The sequence below is a fragment of the Hirundo rustica genome, chromosome 15, assembly GCF_015227805.2.
Source record: "Hirundo rustica isolate bHirRus1 chromosome 15, bHirRus1.pri.v3, whole genome shotgun sequence".
Taxonomy (NCBI): Eukaryota; Metazoa; Chordata; class Aves; order Passeriformes; family Hirundinidae; genus Hirundo; species Hirundo rustica.
The window spans coordinates 8,904,500-8,927,710 of NC_053464.1; the positions used below are offsets into that span (position 1 = coordinate 8,904,500).

Here is a 23,211-nt window from a genome sequence, read left to right on the forward strand (position 1 = left end):
TTGTCCTGAGATGGGTATCAGCAATTAATTAACATCCAAAACCTACCACTGTAATATTCTCAAATTCTTTCAGAGTGGGAGGAAAAAACCAATTCTTTTTAATGCTTCTCTTCATCATGAGGAATTTGTGATGTACTTAAATGGTTAAACTGGAGGAAAAAGTGTTTTAGGTTAAGGTGCAAATTATGCACAATTAACAGTGGTGTAAATGATTACAAGAAAAAACTTACTCTACAGAAAAAGCTTTGCTGCTTGCTCTGTTTTGTGCCACATTCTCTTCTTGTTACTCCAGAAGAAATGAGCTATAAAGTCAGAAGGGTTTCACTCCAAAACCTTTAGGAAGGAGTGCTCAGGTTTCACATCTCCAGGGAAGAGCTGATCTTTCCAGAGCCTCATATGGGAAGCATGTCCTGAAAGGTGAGTGAAATAAAGGATCTCCCTCAGCAGCTCTCAGTCTCTCCTGTCCACAGCAGACAGGTCAGGAAAAGGATATTTATCTGAGCTCCTTGTGTTGGTGAACCCCAAGCAAAGCAAATGGTATTAAATCAGGAATAATAATTTCTGATTCTCACTACTCATTTGAAAACTCTGCCATTACTGGGTCTTTCCCCCAGTTTTCTGCCTTTATTTTCACCTCTGCATTTGCAGCTGAGAAAGTGCTAAAACCTTGAAAGCTCTCACAGTCTTCTTGGCAGATGTTTTTGTAGAGCACTCGGGAATCCTAAACTTCAAATGTTTTGTTTTGTCAGTCTTCAATATAATTTCCCTAAATATTCCTAAATATTATGTCCCTCCTCTTTCTCTCTCAATAGGCAATCAGTAGATTTTGTCATTGTAATGCTCTGAAATATGCAAGTTACAGCTAAATCAGAGAAACAGAGCAGACTGAGAAAGGAGAGATATCTTCCTAAGTGATTAAGGGTTGTTTACAACTGGTCATTTTTTCTCTTCCACGATGTCCAAGCAATGTAGAGAACACCATGAAATTCTGCTGCTTTTGACAAAATATCTGTTCCAGGCAAAAAATCTGCATCCAGATTGTTTATGCTGGCAGATATCACTGAAAAGATTAAGTTATGTTAAGTTCTGCATATTTGAACTAATTTTCCTGATAATTAAATATTACTGTGTAAGGTTCTGCTAAGGAATAAGGCAATAGTTCCAAGGTTAATAAGTAACTTTTTCTTGAGGAATAAAATTTGAGCAATACTGAGATCCATGCACCAAAGATGTGAGAATAAACAGTTAGAATTGATGACATGGGACAAGGGGTAAAAGACTACAAAATGAACTTAGAACCCTGGGACAAAGGGCAAAACTTTGCAGCTTCAGTCAGGCCACAAAAATTACCCAGGAAAAATTATATGTTTCAGAGTTTACCTGAATGTAGTTTTGTGATTTTGTAATGGAAAAGGGTGTTTGCAGCCAGCAAATTTAGAACCTCTGTGCCTGGGAAGGTCATGGAGCAGATCCTCCTAGAAGATATGCTGGGGGAGAGAAAAGACAAGAGGTGTTCCGATGCAAGCAGGGTGTAAATCAAATTTGGGGACGTATGTAAGAGATTACTGAAGTGGAAGTTCTTGGGATGGATGTGGTGAGTGGACATATGAGTCAGCAGCTGGTGAAGCTAAATAGTGAGAATGTTAGTGGAAGTTGCCTGGAAATATTCTTCAGCTCTATGGGAAGGAAAAGGAATGGAGAATCAGGTAGTGGATGTTTTGATGAAAGAAGCAGGGACATCCTTCTAATGCAAATATTAACATCAGATGTGTTTGAGGAAAGAAAGTTGTGGGCAATTAACAGCCCCAAAGAACACATCAAAACTATGCAAGGATCAGCTGAGATACAGACAAGGTGCCAGATTAATACAGGACATTAAGTCTTTAAAACACAGAAGGTAAAAAATAGGAGAAATCAGGATGGGGAACTTCACATTTATTTGGACCATCTGAACCACCAGTCTGGCAGTGGGCCTGAGTGACTTCAATGAATAGCCCATCAACACATAACTGGATTGTCTGGATAATCTCAGATTTTTGGGTTGCTGGATTGCTGTTACTCTCTTCTTTGAGTTTTCCCAACAAGGTCTTTCCATCTCCCTGCGAAGCTGCTTCTTGGCAGGCGCTGCTTCTTTCTGCAGGTGGGCAGTCTTCCCCTGCTGCTCTCGGATCTTTTCCGCCTGGATCTCCCCAGTCATTTAATCGTAATCTGTTTTCTGGGAAATCCTTTGGTTTCAATTCTGAGGGGTGTCTTTCTGGATCCGGTGGACCTGCGTCTTGCAGATCTGTCCCTTCTCCCTGGATAATATCCTTTTCTCGCTGCTGCACTCTCGCTGTATGTTTATAGGTTTCGGCTCCGGTCTCCACTCCCTCCCTCTTTGCAATAATAGACGTGGCCAAAGGTGTAGCTGCAGTTGGAGGCTGCTAGTCTCGGTGGTTACAAAATGGCGTAGGCAGCAGTGCGCATGCTCTACATGGGGCACCACCCTCTTGCTGTACGGAAATCTAGGGAGTGGCCATTTTTTGTACGGAAGAGCTTTGCAGGGGGCCGCCATTTTTGTGCCTGGATGGCTGTGCCGCACATGCGCAGTGGCGCTGTCGGTAACTTCCCAGACCCGTCCCATTTTCAAAGTCCGCTAGTTCGGGGCGCAGCTGGCCGGGGCGCGGGGCTCGCTTGTAGCGCCGGGGTCACGGCTGCGAGGCTGGGGGAGCCTCCCGCGGGGTCGAGGGGGCCCTCACGGGTTCGTTGGGACGGGCGCGGGGCCGGTCGCAGGCTCGGCGGAGCGGCCGGTCACACGGCTGCTCGCGGGGACTTCTAACTCGCTCACAGCTTCATTAATCACGGGAGAAACTGTGCTGCTGCGAAATCCCTGCGCTGTATAATCCGAACACTGACTGAGTCCCAGACAGACACGGGAAAAGCCGCCTCGGGGTTTATTACCGGCAGGTTTTTCTGCACCCAGCGTAACGGATCTGTACTAACATTAGACTTTATGAGCGCCTTTAAGCGTTCGCACGCGTCTCTCAGTTTTATGTTTCCACAGCGTGCTTGCCCAATGTTCTCACCTGATATCCTCGTGGATCAGGGATTCTTTCTGGGCTCCCTCCGTACTCCAACATGTGGCTCGGGTGTCCTGGTTCCTTTCACCAGCCTGTGGAGTTCCCGTTCGTCTTTCCTCCAAGATCGGTATCTCCTGCTATCCCAGCTATCCTCTAGCTGCCTTTGTCTCAATTCTTCGGGAATATCCCGTTATCGGGATATTAGGAGAGACTGGACCACTGGAAGATGTCTTAAAACATGATTTATTGCCTCAGTCTCAAGGAGTGAGAACATTGTCACCGCATACACTATGAGTTCGTGGTCAGTTGTCGGTCAGTGGTCACAAGACCCTAGGTTTACAGGGGTTTTTAAAGGTTTATTAGCCAGTAATCTACTGCCACACAGATTGTTTTAACTTTGGCACCAATGGCTAATTAAAACTGGATTGCACGTCCTGTTGCAATGGGGACAATTTTATCCAATTATACAGTTGACTTATTGAAAGAAATATGTGTATTGATCTAGTATCAATACCCAACTGTGGCAGACAAAAACTCTAACAGTTTTAAGTTAGAAAGTGTACGTTGTCCAGGCAGCGTGTGGGATAGCTCCCTAACACAAGCTGTGAAATTCACAGGTAATTACAAAGCCTTTTATTTACAAAAGTGTTGAATACACAAAATACAAATACATATTCATACCCCTGTCACCTCCCATTCCCTGCTTCGTATGCTAATTGGCAAAAAGGCTATTAAGCATGCGTAGTTTGTTTCTTAAAATGAGTCAGGAGTTTATTCTGGGGAGGGCTCACCAAAAATGAGGAAGTAAGATGAGTCTTCCTTGTCCTGACCTTGACCTAACCCTTTTCAATGCATTCGTGATAAATGAATCCTTGGTAGAACTTAGAGTTTCCTGTGTTGAATGGGCTCTTTAAGCAGGAACACTGTAGTTATATCTTACTTACCGCATTTTGTTTTTTGTTACAAGCACAGCTACATAAACATAAAGCTGACAAGCAATGAGTTACTAAATCTGGGAGAGCTTATCTAAGATCCAGCTTCTGTTAACTGCAAGCAAAGCTTATCCACCTAATTCAGCTAATTCAGCAACTATTATCTTAACTTTCCTAAAAATCCTTAATTCTTCAAATTTAGTCTCACAGTGGTGCACAAGACTACTTGCTACACCTTAAAACTTCTTATTACCTTTATAACTACTTCTGTATCTTAATTTTAAAACCTTAAAAATTTCAACTATCTAGCTCAATATGTCTCTGCTTAAACTACAAACCTACATTCTTACTTATGGTCTCTAAATTTGGAAGCCTTTTCCAAGATCTCAGGTCAAACCCTATATTCTCTGCTGTATTTGGGGCTGCATGCACGAGGTTCCGAGAATTTCCGTGCCTTGATTTCCCACAGATTGGTTTAAATGTATTTTCTTTCATTCCAGGTGACTGATTCCTTAGGTGTGCACCTGATTCTTCCCCTCACTGTCTGATAAAACATCATAAATCATGAGAACATTTACTAAATCTTGGATTCCTCAGTGTTTGTGGATTCTCAGGTCACCTTCCAGAGCATTCCATGGAAACAAGAGGCTTCTTACATCTCAGATTATTTCTTACTATGAATCTATAAATCAGTACAAAAAGGAACTGCCAGAATATTTCAACTTTGCAAGTGATGTCTTAGATGAGTGGGCACGACTGGAAAAGGTAGTATTTTGTCTTTTACTTCACAGACATTGAGTTGTAATTTAACCCCTGTCAACGCAGAACCACAGAGCCCCTGGATCTCACACACACAAATAGACACACACACATCCAGTGTGATGGGGAGGAGAATCAGGACAAAGAAAAGGTAAAACCCATGGGTTGAGGAAAGAACCATTTAAGAATTTAAATGTAATAATAATAATAATCATATTAGTAGTAATAGTAGTATCTCACTGCCCACTGATAGATGCCCAGCCCATCCTCAGTCACCTCCATACAAACTTCCCCCCAGGTTATAAACTGAGAAGGACCTCCTCTGGTGTGGAATATCCCTTCGGGCAGTTCAGGTCAGCTGTCCTGTCTAGGAACCCTCCCAGCTTCTCATGCACCTCTTTGGTGGCCGGGTGTGGGAAACTGGAAAGTCCTTGACTTACAGTAAACACTGTTTAGCAGCAGCTGAAACATCGGTGTGATATCAACACTACACTCATCCTAAATTCATAAACCACAGCACTTTTCCAGGAAGAAAATTGACTCTATTCCAGCCAAAACAAGGACACTGGAACAAACCTCAGATTATACAAATTGGTTTTCTTCATGGGTATGAGACCATATAAGCTGCAGAGTGGAAAGCACCATTTTATTTTCATTGTCAGAAATACAGGTGTCACCGTAAGAGAGTGATTGCCAGGGATGATTTGCTTCATTAGGACTTCTTTTGTATTGAAGCAAAACCTTTTAAGGTTTGTCTTATTGTAATATCTTCTCACGTGTTGTAGGATGGAAGAAAACCAGCAAATCCAGCTCTTTGGTGGGTCAATGATGCGGGAGAGGAGGTGAAGTGGAGCTTTGAAGAGCTGGGCTCTCTGTCCAGAAAGGCAGCCAATGTCCTTTCTGAGGCCTGTGGCTTGCAGAGAGGAGACAGGGTTATAGCAGTTCTGCCTCGTGTTCCTGAGTGGTGGCTCCTGAATGTGGCCTGCATGCGAGCAGGTGAGTGACTCTCTGACTTGTTGGGTGCAGAGAGAAAGCAAACAGAGGGTACAAGCCATGGGTTAGATTGGGGTGAAGAAAATGCAGAAAGCAATATTCTCTTGTGACCTCTACAAGGGGTCTTTTGCCTAGAAGGAGAATGGGCAGCACCCACACAGGAACCACAGGGCCAGACATGGTGCAGTCAAACGGCATCCTCAGGGGAAGCCAGGCTGAATGGCTGCAGCCTAAGGCCAGGCCTGGCCACATCCATTGGAAGGGAGCTGAGTTTATAGTGGAATCATTTATATGATTAGAGTCATTAATAATTCAGTCTATCTATTCTGCTCTGCTTTTAACCTGCTCAACATCCATGGTGGATAAAATCAGCATCAACAGAGAGACATGACCAAGTGTTTTTGGGAAATGCTGAGTTTTCTCATTTGCTTCTTGGTTTTTTCCAGGAATTGTTCTTATTCCAGGAACATCCCAACTAACAGCCAAAGACATCTCATACCGCCTCCAGGCTTCAAAGGCCAAGTGCTTCATTACTGATGACACTCTGGCACCTGCAGTGGAACCTGTCCTGCTAGGCAGCCAGTTCCTGAAAAGTAAACTCCTTGTAGGCCAGGGGAGCAGGGATGGGTGGCTGAACCTCAAAGAACTCCTTGCGTGAGTCTCCAGCTCTTTTGCCATCAAGCCTGTGAGGTGAAGGGAGCTGCACCAGTCAGGTGACATTGATGAGCTGTGGGAGGAGTTTTCAAAATACAAATAAGTTACATTTCTCTGTCAACTCACAGCATTGTGATTACACTGCATTAAGTCCAGATTCATGTAACCCAGGTTTTGGGAGCCAAGTTCAGGTCCTTCAGCTTCTTCTTGCTCCTCACCCTTGTGATTTAGAGTGTACTTGTGACAGGTAAAATGCATTCTCTTAACTTTTTCCTGTGATATATAATGCAACTGTTTCTTTAGTAAGATCATATAATGTGGGGCAATGTTCCTGTTGAACTCCTAAACAATAAAAATACTGATTCCCTGGTGGAAGTCCACATGTAGTGACTGGAATATACCATTTCTTCTGAAGGGTTGCATCTGCTGACCATCAATGTGTCAAGACGAGGAGTCAAGAGCCAATGATAGTGTATTTTACCAGTGGAACTACAGGCTTCCCAAAAATGGTGTTGCACTCCCATAGCAGTTACGGCATTGGATTTGCAACCTCTGGCAGGTATTACCTTGCAGTTCCTCCCAGGTCCTGATTAAGTGACATCATCTGCATTAGACTGAACACGTGACCATAAAACTCCAGTAAATGTAGGCAATTCATGACGGTAGGATTTGCACCTTCCTAATCTTTCCCCTCTCATGGTAAAACCCTTGTTATTAAAAGCTTCTTGAAGGCCTGGTTGTGCTCAAAATGGTCAGAGTTGTGTCACTTGCAGGGCTGAAAGCAGAGGAGCAATAAGGGAGATCTCCCTACAGCCACACCAGAGGAACTCAAGTGCTGTCATGTTGGGTCAACCTTCCCTGAGACCCAAATGACCCTTGGGCCATTTCATTATACCTTAAAAGTTACACTTCAGTTTAAATCTGTGGCTTGGTACTGATTTGCTTTCCCTGAAAGTTTTTTTCATCTCTGCTATTTCATCAGGTGTTGGTTGAACTTGTCTCCTTCAGATATAATATGGAATACCTCTGATACTGGCTGGGCAAAATCAGCCTATGGCAGTGTTTTTGGACCGTGGATCTGTGGAGCCTGTGTCTTTGTACACAATATGCCACAGTTTAAACCAGAAGTTACTGCAGAGGTGAGTAATCCCCACATCCCAAGCAATCCAGAGGTACCAGAATGCCTATTCTTCTTCACAGCTGTTTTCCTAAACCACACAGCTGGACGATTCTCCTCAACACTGGCTTCTTGTGTGAGGCGTAAACCTTTACTTTCCCAAGAATAATACTGGAAAAGCTCTGGTCTAGTTCTCTATCACCACTTAGGCTTGAGACTGGGACACAGACTCCTTGGAAAACCCCCCAAAATAACATAATCGGAGCTACTGCTCTCACTGGTCCTTCATTTGCTTGAGTGAATTCTGTTGGACAGAAAGTTCCATATTTTCTAGAAGCTGGACTGCTTGGTGCATCATTTTTATGGTTTTCATCTTGCAGACATTTGAGCACGTAAATTGTGATAATCACCTGCACATTCACACGGTCAGACCCACCATTACACTTTCTTTGCAGCACAGTAACTTTCTGTTTTCCTAGACTCTCTCAAGATATCCCATCACCACCTTCTGCACGGCTCCCACCGCCTTCCACATGCTGGTCCAGCACGATATGAGCAGGTACAGCAGGGAGGGCAGGGGGGCTGGGGAATAATGCTGGGGCAGCTCTCCAGGGTTGATCCCTTAGGGCCCTTAATTTTTTTTTTTTTTTTTCTGTTGAAGGCAATCTAACTAGTACAACTTGCTCTCAGTAAAGAAGGCTCTCCGTTTGGAAATGTGAGAATAATTAGTCACACCATGGGCTACTTGAGCTTCAGGATTGGGTCTTTGAATAGACAGCACAGAGGAGACAAGGGAGGTTTCTTTAAGTTGTCACTTCCTCTGAACTTAGGGTTCACAGTTCAATTTAAGTCAATGTTTTAGGCAACATTGGATCAGGAAGTTACTGGTGCACCATGGACATGTTCTCACATGCTTGAGAAGGGAGAGAGCAGTTAGAGGAGTTTCACATACTGAGAGTTACATAGCAGCTGTTCCCACCAGTCGGTCACTCTGTAAAATACCCAGCTTGTGGGCAATGGTTTGCAAGGAGTTTTCACTTATTCTTGTCCCATAGGTCTTTCATCCTGACAAAAGCCAACCCAAGTTTAGCAGAGAGCTCAGATTTTGTGTTCCTATTCAACCTTTCCTTCTGTTTTAGGTTTACTTGGAAAGCCGAGGAGGTCTGTTCAGTTTAGGTTGCTCACTGCTCATTTTCAAGAGTTAAGAAAATTATTTCATTTGCTCTTCCTCTCAAGCTACAAGTTCCCGAGTCTGAAACACTGTGTAACTGGAGGAGAAGGACTGAATCCTGAAGTGTTTGCAAAGTGGAAAATCCAGACAGGGATAGAGATCCATGAAGGTTATGGCCAGAGCGAAACAGTACGTTTGCATTAATTCTTGCAGTATACCCATTGAAAGGTAACAAAACCAGAGCCACAGTGTCCTTGGTAAATCAAAGGAAAAGGAGAAAATCAATTATTTGATTAAAAGGAAAAAAAAAGTCTTCATATAATTATAATGATACAGTTCCAGAATCAGCAAGCTGCGTATTTTAATGGTTTAGGACCATTGCAAAAACCATGCTAGAGACACTTCTGATCAAATATGTTGTAGGGGATCCCTTTGTCATATTTACTTCAAAAAAACACAGAAAAAATAATTTGCTCCAGCTATCAGTTTGGCCTGTCTGAGGTTTTACTGGCAAATATTAACCCAGCTCACATCCTAGATTTCTCTGTAAGTGAACATTAACTAAACTATTAAGAGTCAGATCTCAGACTTTCTCTCATTTTGCCCTTGAAATGGTCCCAAATTAATTGTCCCAAAATTGAAATAAGATCTGTAATTATTTCACATCTGCTGTCCTGCAAAGTCAAGTGTTTGCAGTACAGTCCACTGGCTCAGACTCAAAAAAACCAAGCTCACACAGGTCTGACCTGAAATGCCTCTCAACATCTCTGATGTTCTCAAGAACCACAGTGCTTTGGTCCTGATTCCGCCTTTGTCACAACAAAGTCACAAAGAAGAGACCTGTCTAATGCAAACAATAATAAAATTTACAAGATGTTGCAACAGTTTTAAAAATTAAAATCTATTCTGTAGGTGGTAATCTGTGCCAATATGAAAGGGATGAAAATTAAACCTGGCTCTTTGGGAAAAGCTGTTCCCCCTTACGATGTGCAGGTACGTGGGTATGTGGCAGCTGTGGGTAGAACAGTAAGGCAGTGCTGTCTCCATCCCTTGTGTGCCCTGCACTGAGCTGGAGCAGATGTTCCTCTGAGCTGATCAAAGCATCACTCCTGCTGTGTCTGTCCTTGCTGCAGATCGTAGATGACCATGGGGCTGTTGTGCCTGCGGGAGAAGAGGGCACCATTGCTGTCCGAGTGCGACCCACACGACCCTTCTGTATGTTCTCCGGGTACTTGGTGAGCCTGACCTGCTGCGTCTGTGTGTGCTCAGAGCCTGGGAGGGTCCCAGGGCAAAGTTCTGCCGGGAGAGAATTCCATGCAGAATCCTCAAAAGGTCTCACTGGGTTACTTGAGGACTTTGAGCCTAATCAGTGTGTGGTAGTGCTGAGGTGCAGAACATTCTTAAGAAAAAAGTAGATTCAGGAGAACTTAAAGATACTCTTCCCTGCAATTGAACTATCATAATGAATAAGATTTGGGGGACCTGTCTATGTTTTTAATCCTCTTCTGAATCCCCATAATATTTGGATATTTGTAGCATCCTCGAACAACAGCTTGTGAAATGTAATTGCTTACTATGGGCTAAGAAACTTCTACAAATTCAATACTATATCTTCTGGTTTTCACTGTCTTCTGTTGTCAAAGTGTTTTCCTGTGTAACCTAGAGGTTATACTGGATATAGAGGTCCCATAGGTCAATGCAAATAATGAAGATTTTCCTGCAGGTGACCTCATTTGAGTTTTGGTCCTGTCAGTTAAAGGTAAAAAGTTTCTTTTAATGTGAGGTTATTGTGGCAACCCCCTGCAATGATAAATCATTTCCCTGAACAGAGTGGGTTACACATTTTAGCCTTCTCTTGTGGTGGATGGGCATTTTGGTAGATCATGGCCTTTTCTCTGGAACAGAAATTTCTACATACACTCTATAGTGTGTAGTGCTCTTTTCCACCTGTCACATACTTCAGGCATCAAACTGCTAATTAATGTGGCTCTGTGTATTTTAGTTGAAGATATAAAACAGTATTGAACACACTCATTTTGAGAACAACTTAAAGAATAATTTTTATCATTTTTAGCATCACTTCTAGTACATGCATTACAATTCACTAACAATAAGATACTTTTTTGGAAATGTTTGATTGTTGCCAGGATAATCCAGAGAAAACTGCGGCCACTGTGCGTGGAGATTTTTATCTCACTGGGGACAGAGGCATTATGGATGAAGAGGGATATGTCTGGTTTGTTGGAAGAGATGATGATGTCATTAATTCTGCTGGGTAAGGCATTTCCTTTCAGATTGGCCTCTCGAGATGCAGCCTGGACACAGCGGAGCACCGGGCCATGCTGCTGGGGCTGAGCTGTCTCTGTGCTCCCCTAGGTACCGCATTGGCCCGTTTGAAGTGGAGAGTGCGTTGATAGAGCACCCGGCAGTGGCAGAGGCGGCTGTTGTCAGCAGCCCCGACCCAGTGCGAGGGGAGGTAAAACAAAACAGCAAAAGGATGTAAAAAATACCCTTTATTCTAAACATCAGTACCCCTGTATGTACTAGGCTTCCTTGGAATTCAGTGTTGCAGGCTTTTGCAATTAGGTGGGCTAACGTTTTTAAAATCCATATCTTGATAGAACTTAACCATTTCTAAATTATTTCTTTGCAGGGTTTTATGTAGGGAAAAAAATTTCTTTTTACAGACTAATCATGTGATCTTTTGGTCTAAGCATTGAAATTGTCATTATTTCTCGTTTACGACTAAGCATATGATCGCAGTGATATCCGAAGTGTTTAATTTTTGCTTTATATTTTTCCAACTTTGCAACATTGCTTTGAGCAACAGGATCAAGATTTTCAGCTTTAATAGGATACAACATTAAGGGGAAAACAAAGCTGAAAATAAGGAAAAAATCTTCTGCTCTAAGAACGGATCCTTGACAGCACAGCACTCTGTAATCAACAGCTAATGAAAAAGGGAACGTAAAGAAAAAGATCAAATTTTTGCATTCTGAATTTTGACACTCGCTTTTCACTACAAATGTATTCCCTTATTGCCACCTCTGGAAGTTCATGCAATCCCTCCATTTTTGTGGCACAGGTGGTCAAAGCCTTCGTTGTTTTAGCTCCTGCTTTTGTATCACACGATCCGGAAAAATTAACTCTTGAACTTCAACAGCATGTCAAGAAGGTGACTGCACCTTACAAGTATCCAAGGAAGGTAAGAACAGCCCAAAAAGACAGGATCTCTAATTGTACCAGAAACTGAGCATCTTTTATCCTGCCTCAACTCCTTTTCAACAGCATTCTGACAAACACTCCAACCAGAGTTAGATAAAATAGAAGTTGATGAGAGGGTCTGTTGCAGCTGTAGCCTTGGGTTGGCTGTGTGTGCTAGAAAGTACCTGGAGGGAGGCAATGGTCATGAAATTTTACTTCATGAGGGCCCAGTTTTTCTTTCATGGAGTACTGGAGTTTTCACAGCAGCTCAGATGGGCAAGGCGTTCAGTCAGCATTTCACCATCCCAGCCCAGGCTGTGCAGCTTCCCATCCTTTTACCCCCAAGCATAATAAAAGTGTGTCTTTCCTTCAGCTGGGAATTTATTTTTCACTTTCAGGTGGAGTTTGTTCAGGATCTGCCAAAGACAGTTTCTGGGAAAATCCAGAGAAAGGTTCTAAGGAACAAAGAGTGGGAAAACGTATCGAAGAAGCAATAGTGATCTGGAAAACGAGGAGAGAAATATTCCACTACCTGTACCAGCCATAACACATGAAACATGGCATGTGTTTATGTCCCAGAACACTTGGAAACATTTAGGAAAAACAAACTGTAGAAGAAAAAGTAGAAAATACACTGGTTGAAGATATGTGCTATTGGAATCACTTTTGCCATGGACCTACAATTTTTCAGAAGGCAAGATTTGCTAAGTAATTCAGAGTGGGGGGGGGGGGGGGGGGGGGGGGAAGTGTAACTACAACTCTTAGATGTATGCAAATAAAAGAGAAATTAATAAAAATAATCTTTGTCCTGTGGTGGGTACCAGCAGCATATTGATATTTTCTTGTCAATAACTACCACTGTAATATTCTCAAATTCTTTCAGAGTGGAAGGGAAAAAATCCATTTCTTTTTAATGCTTCTATTCATCATGAGGGATTTGTGATGTACTTAAATAGTTAAATTTGAGGCAAAAGAAGACCCAAAATGCTTTAGGCTAAGGTGCAAATTACGCACAATTAACAGTGGTGTAAATGATTACAAGAAAAAACTCCACAGAAAGAGCTTTGCTGCTTGCTCTGTTTTGTGCCACATTCTCTTCTTGTTACTCCAGAAGAAGTGAGCTATAAAGTCAGAAGGGTTTCACTCCAAAACCTTTAGGAAGGAGTGCTCAGGTTTCACATCTCCAGGGAAGAGCTGATCTTTCCAGAGCCTCAAATGGAAATCATGACCTAACAGGTGAGTGAAATGAATGAAGAGGATCTCCTCCAGCAATTCCTGATCTCTCCTGTCCACAGCAGACAGGTCAGGAAAATGAGTAGAAAAGTCTCTATCAAACTCAGGGGCTACATAAGGAAGCGAACGTTCTTGGGATTGATGTGGTGAATGGATGAATCAGTCAGCAACTGCTGAGGCTAAAGCAGTGAGATTCTTGATGGAAGCAGTTTGGAAACCTGCAGAAAAGAAAAAGAATATAGAGAATTGGGTACTGAATGTATGAAACAGGAACACTCTTCTAATGCAAACAATATGTATTTTACTGATACTGATGTATTTTACTATGGAGAGTTGTGCTCAACTAATTAAAAAATTCAAACTATGAGAGAGCAGGATAGGGAATTTAACATTTAATTAGCATGTAAAAATCATCAGTCGGACTCTGACTAGCCTAACTGACTTTAATGAAGAACTCATTAATTCATAACTGGATTATCTTTGGATAATTTCAATATTATTTTTCTTTTTTTGTTGGTTTGGGTTTTGTTTGTTTGTTGTTGCAGGATTCATAGCAACAATTCTGCAATTTTCTTATATAGTCTACAGCATCTAGACACATAATCTTCTGCCATGAAGTTGCTGTTTCAATTACAGAGCCTAAAACTCTTTAGGACTCTGAAGCTTCCTAATAGGACTTTCCATGGACAGCCCAGGCTGCTTTCCTCTGATGTATATTCCCAGTATGAGTCTGTCAGAGAGGGAAAACAGGAAATACCAAAGTACTTTAACTTTGCAAGTGATGTACTGGACAAATGGTCTGAGATTGAAAAGGTAGGTGATCTGCTGTTGTGCCAATGAAATACTTTCATTTTAAATTTCATTTGGAATAAGCTGTGGTTTTTTTCATTATAAAAACAATCAAGTCACCAAACCAAATTTGCATTAGGAAATTATACAGTTCATTCTTTCTTGTTTTATTTATTGTTATTTTATAGGAGCATTAATGCATACTATAAGGTTAAAACTGAAATAGGATCCAGACTAGGACTTGGGTCTGGAGACAATTAGGCTGGTAAACATTTCAGGTTCAGAAAAGGAGAATGTATTGGGAAGACCTGAGCTTGATGAATAGCAAATATCAATCCTTTAAGGATAAGGAAAAGAAAAAATAGTTTATATGCCAGCTGTCAAATACTCAGATCTTACATAATTTACAGATGTCTGTGCATTATTATTTCACAGTCTTTCAGAAGAAAATCTTTTACATTTGAGTTCCTGTGTTTTGTAGGCTGGAAAGAGACCATCAAACCCTGCTTTCTGGTGGGTAAATGGTGAAGGAGAAGAAGTGAAGTGGAGCTTTGAGGAGCTGGGGCTCCTGTCTCGGAAAGTGGCCAATGTGCTGACTAAAGAATGTGGACTGCAGAAGGGAGAAAGGCTTATCCTGATCCTACCACGAATTCCAGAATGGTGGCTGGTCAAGGTGGCTTGTATGCGAGCAGGTCAGTGAGGTAAAACGGCCATTGCAAATCGGTTGAGGGGATCAAGAATGGATATGGTTTATCAAGGAAAAATGGTGTAATAATCCAGTGAGTGGACTGCCAGGCAGTCCTGATGGGTTTTCACTAGGGGCCATAGGAGAGGTAGCTCATGCAGTGGGCAAAAAGATGCCAGAAGGCAGGGAAGAGCCATGGAAGTCACCAGGCAGGCCCACATTTCATTCCTGACAGGAGAGCACAGGCATTAAGCTAATCTAACTGTTTGGCTGGGGAGCACCAGAGCAAATCCGTATTGGAGATCAGTTTGGGAATAGTTAATAGCTTAGATTTTTAGGAAAGAACCAGATTTAGAAAAAAAGCCAACAAAAACAAACTTTATTTATCTTCCAGGAATTGTCATAATCCCAGGAACATCCCAGTTATCAGCCAAAGACATACTGTACCGACTCCAGGCATCAAAGGCCGTGTGCATCATTACCACTGACAAACTGGCTCCTGCAGTGGACTCAGTGGCATCCCAGTGCCAGTTCCTGAAAACCAAGCTAATGGTGTCCAAAGGCAGCAGGGAGGGATGGCTGAACTTCACTGAGCTCTACCAGTGAGTATGGTTTAGTGCAGTCATGAGGACAAAGCACTTCCCACAAGTGCTCATTTACATCAACTACAACCACTGAAGTTATAATTATATTCTCCTTTTTAAAGAAACCAATCTGCTGACCATTCCTGCATCAAAACAAGGATTCAAGACCCAATGATTATCTTCTTTACCAGTGGAACTACAGGTTTTCCAAAGATGACTCAACATTCCCAGGGCAGTCTTGGTTTCAGACCCCTTTTAAGTGAAAGGTATGGAAGAGTTAAGCCTGGTTGAACATAATATAATTGAAGCTGCATAGTAGAACTGATGTAAAAAATCACTGAATATGAAATACCAGTGTACATCCCCAGCCCTTCTCCCTTTGAAATCAGAGTAAAAACCCCATCAAATTGCTAAGGACTAGGATCAGCCCAGTGTCAGTCTTCCAGTTAATACCTCTTACCATTTTTCTGGGTATTTTTCATTTTTTTCTTTTTTCTTTTTTCTTTTTTCTTTTTTCTTTTTTCTTTTTTTTTTTCTGTTCTATCAGGTACTGGTTGGATTTGACTCCCTCTGACATGATATGGAACACAGCAGACACAGGATGGATACTAACTTCAATAGCATCTTTTTTTGATCCCTGGGTTTTTGGATCATGCGTCTTTGTGCATAACCTATCACAGACTGACTCTTCAGTCATCCTCAATGTAAGGGGAAAACTCATGGAAATGTATTCATCTGCAGAAAGCATGCCAAAAACAATCCTTGACAGCATCCACAGATTTCACGAGGGCTGTGTTTATAGTAGTGTTTGAGATAATGTATTTGTTGTGTAAAGCCCCTACTTTCATTTTTAATGCATACAGAAGGGGACAAACATGCAATCCATTCATACATTTTACTCATAGCTGGTGAGCACATGAATGAAAACCATCCAAAAACAGCATTAAATGCCTACCATTCTTTCTAATGACTGGAAATAGTATCAATGGGTAGTAATGCAGGAATGAAATGCTTCTCTTCCCTATGATGTAGACAGAGGAGGAACCAATCTGGTCATGCCCCAAGCTATGGGGTCCTGGTGTCAGACAGATGTGTTAGCATGGGATTTTTGTAATCAAATATACAATCTCTGCATGCTGCACCAACTGCAGGAGGGTACCTCACCTAACAGAGAGAGTGGTGCTTTTACATCGGGGGCAAATGTACTTCTCCTTTCTGTGTTACCTCTTTACTGTACATTCCCAAGGCAGTTTTTTATCTGAGCTTCACATGTCCTTCTTGTTGTTTAACCCTCTAGACTCTCTGCAGATTCCCAATTGATGCCCTGGTTGGTGCTCCAACATTGTTCCGTATGCTGGTGCAAAATGATCTCTCCAAGTACGTCAAAAAATTATTTACTAATGTTTAATTTACCCTAACTAAATGTACTCATCTCCTATATCTAACTGCTTGACCCAAAATAGGGTAATAATTTAGTTTAAAATATCCTTCACGAGAAGACCATCATGCAAAATTTGAGTTTTGCTGAGTTTTTTTATCAAACAGAGAAATTTGATGTTTTCCCTCAGAAATTTGAGACATGCTACTATACTTGTGAGTATGAGACTGAGAGTCTGTTAAATTGTCATAATTTTTGTTTACCACATTAATTGTCCACACTTTGGGAAGGACTTCATCCTAGAGAGTGCATGTCAGCAAAACTGTGAGGGAATTACTTGTTGTGGCAGTGGTACCTCATGCTCCAGTTCTCACTGCCTGTCATCGTTCCTTCCTTCCCTCTTGACCTTTCTCACTTGGCCTGTCGCAGAGGGTCAGCAGTCAGGGCCCTGGATCAGCAGATCAGTATTTGGTTATTTATAATCCCAGCTGACTTCAGCAAAAAAATTATTTTTCACATGTTTAACTCTGACTGCTACTTTTGTAAGGTGTTGAGCACAGAGTGATACTCTTGTTGTATTGGGAGCAGAAGGACCAAGGCCCCTCTGATTTCCCCACTTTGTGGCACTAACTCTCCCAGTAAACACCTCTCCCATCGTGTTTACCCTTGGGTGCTCCTGGTCTCACCCTCTAGATTTATGTATTGCCTTTCTTGTTTTTAACTCCCTGTGAAGATACAAATTCATGAACCTGAAGTACTGCATGAGTGGAGGGGAACCCCTCAACCCAGAAGTCATGGAGCAGTGGAAGAGCCACACTGGGCTGGACATCCATGAAGTATATGGCCAGACTGAAACGGTACATCTGTAGGGACAACAGCCTAATAGATCTTTGGAATTTCTTTTTGCTGTAAGGTTTGTTTTGTAAGAGCACAGTCTGTTTCCTCCTTCACCTTTCTGTGAATGTTTCAGTAATTCCCCTCCCTGGTAACCTCTGAAAGAACTCCCTCTTCATGGCCCTCCTCACAGAACCCACCAGAAACATGGGCTTTGGAAGGGAACATGCTGTAATATTTCTGTGTGTGCTGTAATGTCCTTAAGCTAATTCCAAGTAAGCATCAGAGTCAAGAGGGCAGAGTTTGAATCTAAAAGAAAAAGACTGGTTAGCAGAGGACATGAATTTTTTACAGAGAATAGAACAAGATTCTTTCAGGCAGTTTTATGATTTTGCTTATCTGTACAATACAGCACTGATATATAGGATCCTTTGAATCTCTAATTCCTTACTTTGGAATTAATCTAAAAACTACTTTTAATGAATTAAGTGTGAATGTAGCAATTTTCCATTGCAGAACTTTGGTTTGATTTTGATTTTTACAGGGAATAATCTGCTCTGTTTTTGGAGGAATGAAGATTAAACCTGGATCAATGGGGAAAGCAGCTCCCCTTTATGATGTTCAGGTTTGTTGACTGCTCTTTAGATTCTGTCATGGGGGATTTTTTGTTTGGTTGGATTTGTGTTTGGAGTTTGGTTTTCCATTGTACTAAAATAAAAATTGTTTTTCATTCTAGATCATAGACAAAAATGCCAATATCCTGCCTCCAGGACAACAGGGGGAAATCGCTATCAGAAGCAAACCTATAAGGCCACTTGGTTTTTTCTCTGAATATTTAGTAAGAACTTTACTACCAATCTCCCCAAAAGCTCTCCAACTGCATAGTGGTCCTAAAGGCTGGACATTTTTCACCATTTTATTGTTTATTACCAGAGTAATTTCTTTATTTGGATTAGTGGGTGTTAGAAAATGAAAGAAAATAATTTAGGATCTATCAGTGATTGAGAGAGACAGGGAAGACTGACTGGTGATCAGATCCAAATTTACTGCAACATGCATATGCTTATATGCTATTCTAGGAAGGCTAGTTATTTTTTACTGTATTGATCACACAAACAAACATATATTTTGCAACACTTCTACTTGATTTAATTTTCTTCCCTGTGTTAGTCTTGATCCAATCTTCTTGTAATCCTCAAAGCTCTGTTTGTTCTTGCCAAGGTATCTTGGTTATCAAACTGACTATGCTAATTAAATCCACAGTACTCTCTGTCTGTGTGCCTCAATAAGGATCAAGTTAAAGTTTTTCTTAAAGAATATAAATTATTTAAAACCTATTTTATTGTATTTTATAGCAATATCAGTACATCCTTGACTGAAAAGTTCCAGTGCATTTGATGTTATGTGTGTTATAGCATAATGTATAGCTAATGCATGCTCAAAATCTAAACTACTGCTTGTAAACACTTTAAGGATAACCCTAAGAAAACTGCGGAAAGTGAACGTGGGGATTTTTATGTCACTGGAGACAGAGGGACCATGGATGAAGAGGGATATTTCCAGTTTATTGGCAGAAACGATGACATCATCATTTCTTCAGGGTTAGTCTGCACGCACCCATTCTAAATCTGCCATTGTATATTCTTACATGTTGTGTCTTGGTGAGCTTCTGACATCATAATCCTGTGACAAGAATGCATTGACCTCTTAACTTTGGAATATTCGCTGTTATTACTAGCTTTTCACAGACCCACAGTATCATCTTGATGATCACCCATTTCCCCTGCCACATCTCATGTCTTTCAACAAAGAATAAAGACTTCAGCTGGCAAAAGAGGGATGTTTATCTAGTTTATTATCTAGTTTATTTTATGGCTAAAATTGAAGGAATCTCTAATGGATTCAAAGAGCTTTTGAAACAAATTCTTTTTAACATGTTGGAAGGAAAGAACTTGATACTGTATGATGTGAAACCGTAATGTGGCACAGGCTGCTGCTGCAGATCCCAGCTACAGGGTGGGATGGAGCTCCAGCCCAAGAGCTCCAAGGAGAGAGGACAGATGGAGAAGCATCCACAGCCCCAGCAGTCCTCTGCCACTATGAAATGCTCCTGCTTCTAACCCAGCCAGCTTTCCCATCTTGCCTAAAGCTTCTATAGTTGGTTTAGTTGGTTGTTGATTTGTTCTGGCTTTGTTTTTTTTTTATTTCAACATGAAAATTAAAAGACATTTGGTACTGGTTTTTCCAGATAAAACATAAGAGCCACATCTCATTTTTATTTTCCTTACCTAGGTATCGCATCGGGCCATTTGAAGTAGAGAATGCCCTGATAGAGCACCCAGCTGTGGTAGAATCAGCTGTTGTCAGCAGCCCAGACCCCCTCAGAGGAGAGGTAACGATGCTGAATGGAGGGGGGAAGCATTTGTCCAAATATATAATGATATATGTTTGTCCAAATATATAATGATATAAAGGAAGTTCTACTTTACTGAGTAACGTACAGCTCTGAGGCAATAATACCATCGTAGAATCATGGAATTGTTTAGGTTGGAAAATACCTCTGAGATCATGGAGTCCAACCATGAACCCAGCACTGTCTGGTCCACAAATAAACCGTGTCCCTAAGCACCACATTTACTTCCATCATGGATAATCCCAGTGGGGCTGACAAGCAAGATCCCTTCCCATTTCCATTTGCTCTTCTGAGTTTCTTTTCATCCCAAAGTCTTCTCTGTGATGTTTACTTTGCCCTTGTTCTTGAGCATTTGTCTATACGCTGAAATTGTCATCTCTGACTCTTGGTGTGGCCAAAGTTCTACTGTAACTGCCCAAGATTAGACATGGCTGCAGGTGTGGTGAAAGCACAGTCCTGTGCCAGGATAACGGTGCTTACTGTCCTCAGTGTGGACTTCAGGGAGAAACAAAATGTCCCTTAGTTTCAGGGAGAACTCCACAGAGACACCTTTTATTGTCCCTTCCTCTCAGCTGCTGTTTAGAAGAAAGGGCAAAGGCTCTTACTTGTAATGAGAGCACAAAAACTGTCTAGACTTTCCCTTCTGCACATACACATGCAGAAGCTGAGCACAATAATTTCTTATCATGTGCTGGTTTCTCTGTTCCTCATGTCTGTTGTGACTCTGAGCAGCACAGCTCACTGGTAACCTGCACATCAGCCCTTAAAAGCAGATGGTATCAGATCACTTTTATTAATTTTACCTTACAGATCGTGAAAGCATTTGTGGTTCTGTCCCCAACCTTTTCATCCACTGACCAGAAGAGCTTAATTCGTGATTTGCAGGACCATGTCAAGAAAACTACTGCTCCATATAAGTACCCTAGAAAGGTAAATATTTCTGAGGAGAAACTTTAAAACAGGACACCCTTCCCTAAATCTCAGGAGAATTACCATTTAGATTTCCATGATTCACTTGAAAGAGACAGCAGTAAAGATTCATCTAGACCACTGGCTCCACAAGACCTTTCCTAAATAACATTACTTTACATTGTTTTTCATGCATTTGCGCAAAGTACTTGTTCAAACTTCTCAAAACTTTCTAGGTTTTGTATATCCCGGCTAGATCTCCATGTTCTAAGTCAGACTCACAATCATAATTCTCTGTTTTGTGTTTAACCTTCAAACAAGCACTAGCCAGTACCTTTAGGGTAGCACATGACTGAATCTGAATCAGATTTTATCTACTGATAAGATTTTATCTTCACAACTAATAAATAGCCACAAACCCAAGAGGATACACTTGGTGTTTCTTAGTAACCCCAGCACCACAGGAAAAGAGCTACTGCAGTGCCTTGAGCAGAACTCACAGAACTAAGAACCATTAAAGACTTTGTAGACACCGTAACATCCTTTTTTTTCTTCTTTTTGTCATTCATCTCTGAGCTCTGATACCATTCAGGCCTTCACCCTTCTGCTGTGAGTTACTCCACTCAGTTTGGTCAGCTGAGAGGCAGCTGTACAGATGTTTGTCCATCTAGGCAGCCAAAGACATGGTTTCACAAGTGTGCTGCTTTGGTTTGGCTTGGATTTGAGGCAGGCAGTTCTTAATGATGGGAGTCCTCTCAGTTTTCCACTTGTGCTTGGAGAGCCTTGGAGAACCAGCTCTGTAGAACACGCTGCATTGCTTTCTCTCTTTATTTTATCTAGGTGGAATTTGTCAAAGAGCTGCCAAAGACAGTCACTGGGAAGATCAAGAGGAATGAATTAAGAGACAAAGAGTGGGGACGGATATAGAATTGTTTGGAATTTAACATGGAACATTTAATTTAACATTTAATGGAATTTCATTCCATTAGCATTATCTACATTTCATTACTATAACTGCCATCATTCTGATCTCTTTTTGTTAAGTGCCTGAGCATCAAAAACTACAGGTAACATCAAGATGTGATATTTGTGCCTGCTTGCAGAGTTTCCAATACCAGTACCTGACTGAATTGGATTATTCTGGGTGAAAAATAAAATTTTCAATAGACAACTTCAATAGCCTTTCCCTTTGAAACCTCCTCTTACACCCCAGCTTCTGTTTGATGTTATTCTTGAGAGACAATAAAAAAAGATAATGCCCACATTTGAAAAGGTATTTTACATCAAATGTATTTTGACTCACTATTTCCTGTAAGTTTACAAAGCTTATGGAAAGGACTTGGTGACTGATACGGCCACTAGATGGGTTCCAAAAATGCAACAATATGAAGAGACTGCAAAAGAACATTTTTTCTAGTGCCACTGGATAGTGGCAGTAAAAGTCCTAAAAATGCATTGTTACAGATGGGGGATTAGCAGTTTTATTGGATAGGTTCAAAATCCACATTTTGGTGGTAGGATGAGAACCATGTATAGGTGTTCTGTCTTCTGAAAATGTCTTGTCTCTTCCAAGCACTAGCCAGGAGTAGAATTCTCAATGCAAGGTTGGAAGTATTCTGAAATAGATATGAACATAAGATCCCATCTTTGCTTTAAAAACCCCTCTGAGGTAAATGAAATGAGAACTGAGATTATGTTCAGGATGTGAGAAATAATCCTTTAATAGGTGGTGCTGTCATGTACAATGAGAAACTAGTAAATTGTTGAAATTCACAGTATGTGCTTAAAGTTGCACATATATATATATATAGTGTATATAAATACATGTTTTGTGTATGCATTTGGCACATAAAATTGTTCTGCTTGCATTAGTAAGAAAGTTAATATTTAGTTTTATGTCTTGAAATGCCTAATACATTTCCAGAATGGGTTTGGAACTTGGTCCTGCAGATTTTCTGGACTGTGATTTTTTTGTGACTTTGTCTGAGTTATTTTAGTCAGTTCATTGAGCAGGAACATTTTATAAATGATCTACAACTCCATCTCCTTTCCCACAATACCAAAATTGGAATTAAGCTTTAATGAAAAACAGAGCAGCCTTTAGATGAGTTTGGGTTTAGTTATTCAAAAGGATTTCAGATGGCTGATGTGAAACCAACTCCTCTGCTAATACTTGATCTGGGTGTAAATAGTCATACTGCAAGAAGAAAAAATGAACACAATTTAAAAATGAAATGTATGTAAGCTTTTCTGTTTGAAAAGGATTTGTTATTGAAAAGATCAGTAAGAGAAGGGATAATTTGCCAAGTTTGGCCATCACACTCAAGTGTTAGATTTAAGATTCAGACCAAAACTCACCATGAGCTTCCATCAGCTGTGGCAGAGCAACAGAGCTCAGCAGCTGCTAATTTGTTAATGGGTTCCTTTACAGTCCCTAAAGTCCAAAATTATCTTCAAACAAAATCTCACAGGCTTCTAGTAGTAAGTGTAGAAAATC

General features: G+C 41.1%; 2 protein-coding genes across 4 annotated transcripts; both read left to right on the forward strand.

Moving 5' to 3' along the window:
- Positions 1-266: 266 nt before the first annotated feature.
- LOC120759756 (acyl-coenzyme A synthetase ACSM4, mitochondrial-like) lies at positions 267-12,616 on the forward strand. 3 transcript variants are annotated; one of them, XM_040079347.2, is made up of 14 exons: positions 267-417; positions 4,492-4,756; positions 5,536-5,746; positions 6,190-6,397; positions 6,813-6,956; positions 7,380-7,536; positions 7,994-8,073; positions 8,751-8,874; positions 9,598-9,678; positions 9,819-9,920; positions 10,833-10,960; positions 11,062-11,161; positions 11,771-11,890; positions 12,288-12,616. In XM_040079347.2, exons 2-14 carry the CDS (start codon positions 4,556-4,558, stop codon positions 12,384-12,386), a joined length of 1,755 nt encoding a protein of 584 aa, XP_039935281.1. In that variant the 5' UTR covers positions 267-417; positions 4,492-4,555; the 3' UTR covers positions 12,387-12,616. The 3 variants fall into 3 exon arrangements, with proteins under 3 accessions (XP_039935281.1, XP_039935280.1, XP_039935283.1); XM_040079346.2 differs by lacking the exon at positions 267-417 and adding an exon at positions 2,600-2,740 and having other exon boundaries at positions 12,288-12,610; XM_040079349.2 differs by lacking the exon at positions 267-417 and adding an exon at positions 2,783-2,931 and having other exon boundaries at positions 12,288-12,610.
- A 361-nt stretch (positions 12,617-12,977) lies between these two features.
- Positions 12,978-21,975, forward strand: LOC120759600 (acyl-coenzyme A synthetase ACSM4, mitochondrial-like). Its single transcript, XM_040079033.2, has 14 exons — positions 12,978-13,125; positions 13,668-13,935; positions 14,393-14,603; positions 14,991-15,198; positions 15,303-15,446; positions 15,728-15,884; positions 16,478-16,557; positions 17,292-17,415; positions 17,937-18,017; positions 18,129-18,230; positions 18,866-18,993; positions 19,685-19,784; positions 20,616-20,735; positions 21,555-21,975. The coding sequence occupies exons 2-14, from the start codon at positions 13,735-13,737 to the stop codon at positions 21,639-21,641; spliced, it is 1,743 nt and encodes a 580-aa protein (XP_039934967.1). The 5' UTR covers positions 12,978-13,125; positions 13,668-13,734; the 3' UTR covers positions 21,642-21,975.
- Positions 21,976-23,211: the final 1,236 nt, after the last annotated feature.